We start from the raw sequence: 4,077 nt of genomic DNA, 5'->3' as shown, positions 1-4,077 counted from the left end.
TAGGGACCTCTTAATTTAGTGGAGACATTGGTATTAGCGATGACACCAAGCGCCCCAAGTTGGTATCGTCGTCGCTATGAACCATCCAAAATGAAAATAATCACACACGACTTGTAAAGATTGTTAAAACCACTATGCAAAACTTTTTCTGTGTTCGCAAAACGCATGAATGCGGCAGAATCCAAAAAGGGAAGAAAAATGCAGTGCTTGAGAAGAAAAAAAAAAATAAAGACTTGTTTTTTGGTTATGTATGCAATTTCATTGTTCAAGAAAAATATTATTTGTGAAAATATTGAGAAGAACGTTCTTCGTGCAAACTAAGCAATTTGTAGAGAATATCATTGACAAATCATTGGAGAAATATGTAGATTTACAACGTTATGGTATATAGTATATTTAGGTATTCCATGCAATTTCACAAATCCTTTCCCACGAAATAAATGTTCATGCTATGATCAAGTTCATAAAAATGTTTATATTGTATTATAATAAATTTTGATTTTTTTTGTGATATCCCTATAATTAATTGATAAATTATTTTTGCAAGTTATGGCCGAAAAAAGTTAATAAATAAAGAATTTCCAAGGTGGCTGCTGATGCAATGATTTCAAGTGTAGGCTAGTCTTACTCATAGCCCTTATAAATATCCAATATCCCCTCTCCTACGACACTCACCTCACTTCACCTCACCTGTCACTCTCTCTTCCTCAAAGCAAACAAAACAAACAATCGCTCTCTTCCATACTTGTAGTTTACACACCCAAAACTTATGGCTTTTGCACTCAAATCTCTTTCCCTATCCTTCGTTTTGCTGCTTGGCTTGCTTCTTCTCCTACAACTCTACGGTCTCTCTCTCTCTCTCTCTCTCTCTCTCTCTCTCTCTCTCATCATCATCATCATCAATTTTTTTAACTCTGAAAATGCTTTAAACCAAAGGATGTTCTTCTCTTTGTATTCAGATGGCCTTAATGGTGCAGAAACGACCCTCTCCTCTGTCGCTGCATTGAAAAAAGCCAGCAACAGGAAGGTATGCATACAGAATATATATATATATATATATATATATATATATATATATATATATATATATATATATATATATATATATATATATATATATATATACACGTTCATGCATAAATATATGTAAACATGCATGGATAGTATACAAAGATTCAAAAAAACCAAATCTGTTAAACTGTTACATTAGTTTTGATCGGAAATCTTGGCTCACCATAGTGAATACATGTATATTTGTGTGTAGTTATTGGTGGTGAATGATTCGCGAGCAAAGGAAGCAGTTTTCATGATTCAGGGGAAGAAAGAGGAAGAGGAGGGTTGGGAACTAAGGGCAGCTCCGTTAGGTCCGGACCCTCTTCACCATCATGGTGCTGACCCAAAGAAGCCACGAACTCCTTAAGCCAAAATGATGTCTTTTTACTTAAGAGTTGAGACAATCTTTTTTGGCTGTTAAGTTGCAGATTATATATATAATATAATATAATATATACATGCAATGACGATTGGCGACGGACTTTATGGATGAAGTTTTTTGTTGGCTTTTATTTTTTGTTTTGTTTTGTGGTTTTGATCATGTGAAGTATGTATAGCAGCATCTTGTGGGAGTTGTAATGTTTAAGGTTTTGTAAGTTTGTTTATGGTATGAAGTAATATATGTTCAGAAGAAAACAAAAGGTCTGGTAGATATAAGGAACTCAAATAGTATAAATATTAATAAGTCTTAAAAATGCAACAATTAGGTTAAAGAATCATTTGAATATTGGATATAAAAGGGGCAATTAATGGTTGAGTTTTTAACTTTTAAAGGTTAAATCGGCAACTAGTTTAATTAGAACCAAGCGTCATAATATTTTGATTTGAGTCCTGGTTATAAATGGAAGACGTAGAACCATTGACATGGTATTTTTAAATTGTTATCGACATTGTCCTAATTTTCCGTGTTCGAGTTAGTAAGGGTGAGGACGTTTTTTTCTACCTAATTTTCGCTTAAAATTAAATCCGAACTAAAATTTTAGGTACCTATATACCTATCCCAAAAACGGATTTCACTCTACGTTTTTGCTTTTGGTTTTAGTATTTAATCAAATTGATTTTTTGGTTTTTGGTTTTCTACAAATACTGACCCAACAGTTATTTAAATGACTTTAAAAAAAAATCGTCAGTCGTGCTTTGCTGGATGCAACCTTTACAATTTACTATTGTAGATACGGATTGTGCAAAATAACATTTACAAAAAAGTTTTTGTTACCTATTTTTTTAATAAAGATTTACACAAAAAAACATTGTTTAGCATTCAAAATTTACAGAATAGTAATTACAAGTTTCAAAATAAAAAAAAATGCATTCCAACATTATATATATATATATATATATATATATATATATATATATATATATATATATATATATATATATATATATATATATATATATATATATATATATATATATATTACATGACATTTTCTAGAATTTTTTAATTTTTTATTTTTCACTTGTCATTTTATTGTATTTTTCATTTTCTTAAATTAAAATTCCACAATTAATATGTAAGGTAATATATATGTAATGTATTTATTAGAAAGGGTTTATATATGTAACGTATTCAATATATTAAAGCCTTATTAATTTTAATAATTAAAATTTTTTCTCATTTTTCTTATAAATTAAAACTTTTCAAATTGTTAAAAATTTATAGTTAATTTTTTTTTAAATAAACTCATATAATATATGAGTCTCACACCTAGTATACTTACAAAGTAAACATTTTTCTTTCACTACATTTATTTGAAACTCTCATGTATTTTTCCTTTCAACACATTCTTTTGAAACTCCCATGACTTTTCGGTTTCTTTCTAATAATGATTATAATTTGGTTAATAAGATTAAATAAATATCAAACCTAATGTATAATCATATATAAACTAAATTTCAATATTAAAATAATATCTTTAATTCTACTTATAAAGTTATATTTTTTAACTTTTAACATATTATACTTATTAGTTTTAATATATTGTTGGATATAAACCATTGTCATTTAAAGCTACAACTTTTGAACAATTTGTATCAAATACTTAAATTATAAATTTAAATATAACATTAAATAATTAACTTAAATATAAATCTTAGTTTAACTTAAACAACCTAAAAAATATTTCGTAAATAGTTAAAAGTGATAAATTGTAATGTCTTTCTAATAGTGATTACAAGTTAGTTAATAAGGTTAAATAAATATCAAAGCTAAAGTGTAATCATAAATAAACTAAATTTCAATATTAAAATAATATCTTTACTTCTACTTATAAAGTTATGTTTGTAACTTTTAACATATTATATTTAATTTATTAGATTTAATATGTTGTATGTAAACCATTATCAATTTAAAGCTACAACTTTTGAACAGTTTGGACAAAATACTTAAATATTTAATTTAAAAATAACATTATAGTGTCAACTTAATATTTTGTGAATAGTTAAAAGTGATAAATTGTAGTGTTAAATGTAAAACAAAAATTATAATCTCAATTTAACTAAAATATTTCCTAAAAATATTTTTGTAATCATCAAAAGTTTTCAAATAAGTAGCTTAAAAAAAACTTACAATAACAATAGTTAAAAATATCACTATATAAATGATTATATTGTTACCTTTAAAACAAAAAAACAATGTTTGATGTTTTAAATAATTATAATGATAGAAATTAAAACGTTAAGAAAATAAATTTAAAAAAATAATTAACAATAAAAACAACTATAAATAACATTAAACCATATATTCATGAGTAACTTACGGGTAGAAGTCATTCAACCGGTTGAGATTATGCAGTTATAATAGATGTATATATTATCATATAATTCAAAATAATCAATATATTATATCATTTTAGTATACAAATTATTATATCAAATTTAACAACAACGCTATTGTTATATTTAGAAAAACATATATTTGTAAAGATTTCAACTATATAGATGTTTATGCGCAACGCGGGCACTCGTCCAGTATACTTATAAAGTAAACATTTTTCCTTTCACCACATTCATTTGAAACTC

General features: G+C 26.1%; 1 protein-coding gene across 1 annotated transcript; it reads left to right on the top strand.

The window, feature by feature from the left end:
- Positions 1-732: 732 nt before the first annotated feature.
- Positions 733-1,694, top strand: LOC122198043 (protein CLAVATA 3). The gene is made up of 3 exons (XM_042902248.2): positions 733-845; positions 960-1,027; positions 1,265-1,694. Exons 1-3 carry the CDS (start codon positions 770-772, stop codon positions 1,418-1,420), a joined length of 300 nt encoding a protein of 99 aa, XP_042758182.1. The 5' UTR covers positions 733-769; the 3' UTR covers positions 1,421-1,694.
- Positions 1,695-4,077: the final 2,383 nt, after the last annotated feature.

This window comes from Lactuca sativa, chromosome 5 (genome assembly GCF_002870075.4).
Source record: "Lactuca sativa cultivar Salinas chromosome 5, Lsat_Salinas_v11, whole genome shotgun sequence".
NCBI lineage: Eukaryota > Viridiplantae > Streptophyta > Magnoliopsida > Asterales > Asteraceae > Lactuca > Lactuca sativa.
This window is presented reverse-complemented; position numbering and strand designations above follow the sequence as displayed.

Excerpts from the sequence above, each read along its gene's own strand:
- LOC122198043 (XM_042902248.2), top strand. The coding sequence starts at position 770 with ATGGCTTTTGCACTCAAATCTCTTTCCCTATCCTTCGTTTTGCTGCTT. Across the intron at positions 846-959 it reads TCTTCTCCTACAACTCTACG|ATGGCCTTAATGGTGCAGAA; the intron begins GTCTCTCTCTCT and ends CTTTGTATTCAG. Across the intron at positions 1,028-1,264 it reads AAAAAGCCAGCAACAGGAAG|TTATTGGTGGTGAATGATTC; the intron begins GTATGCATACAG and ends ATTTGTGTGTAG.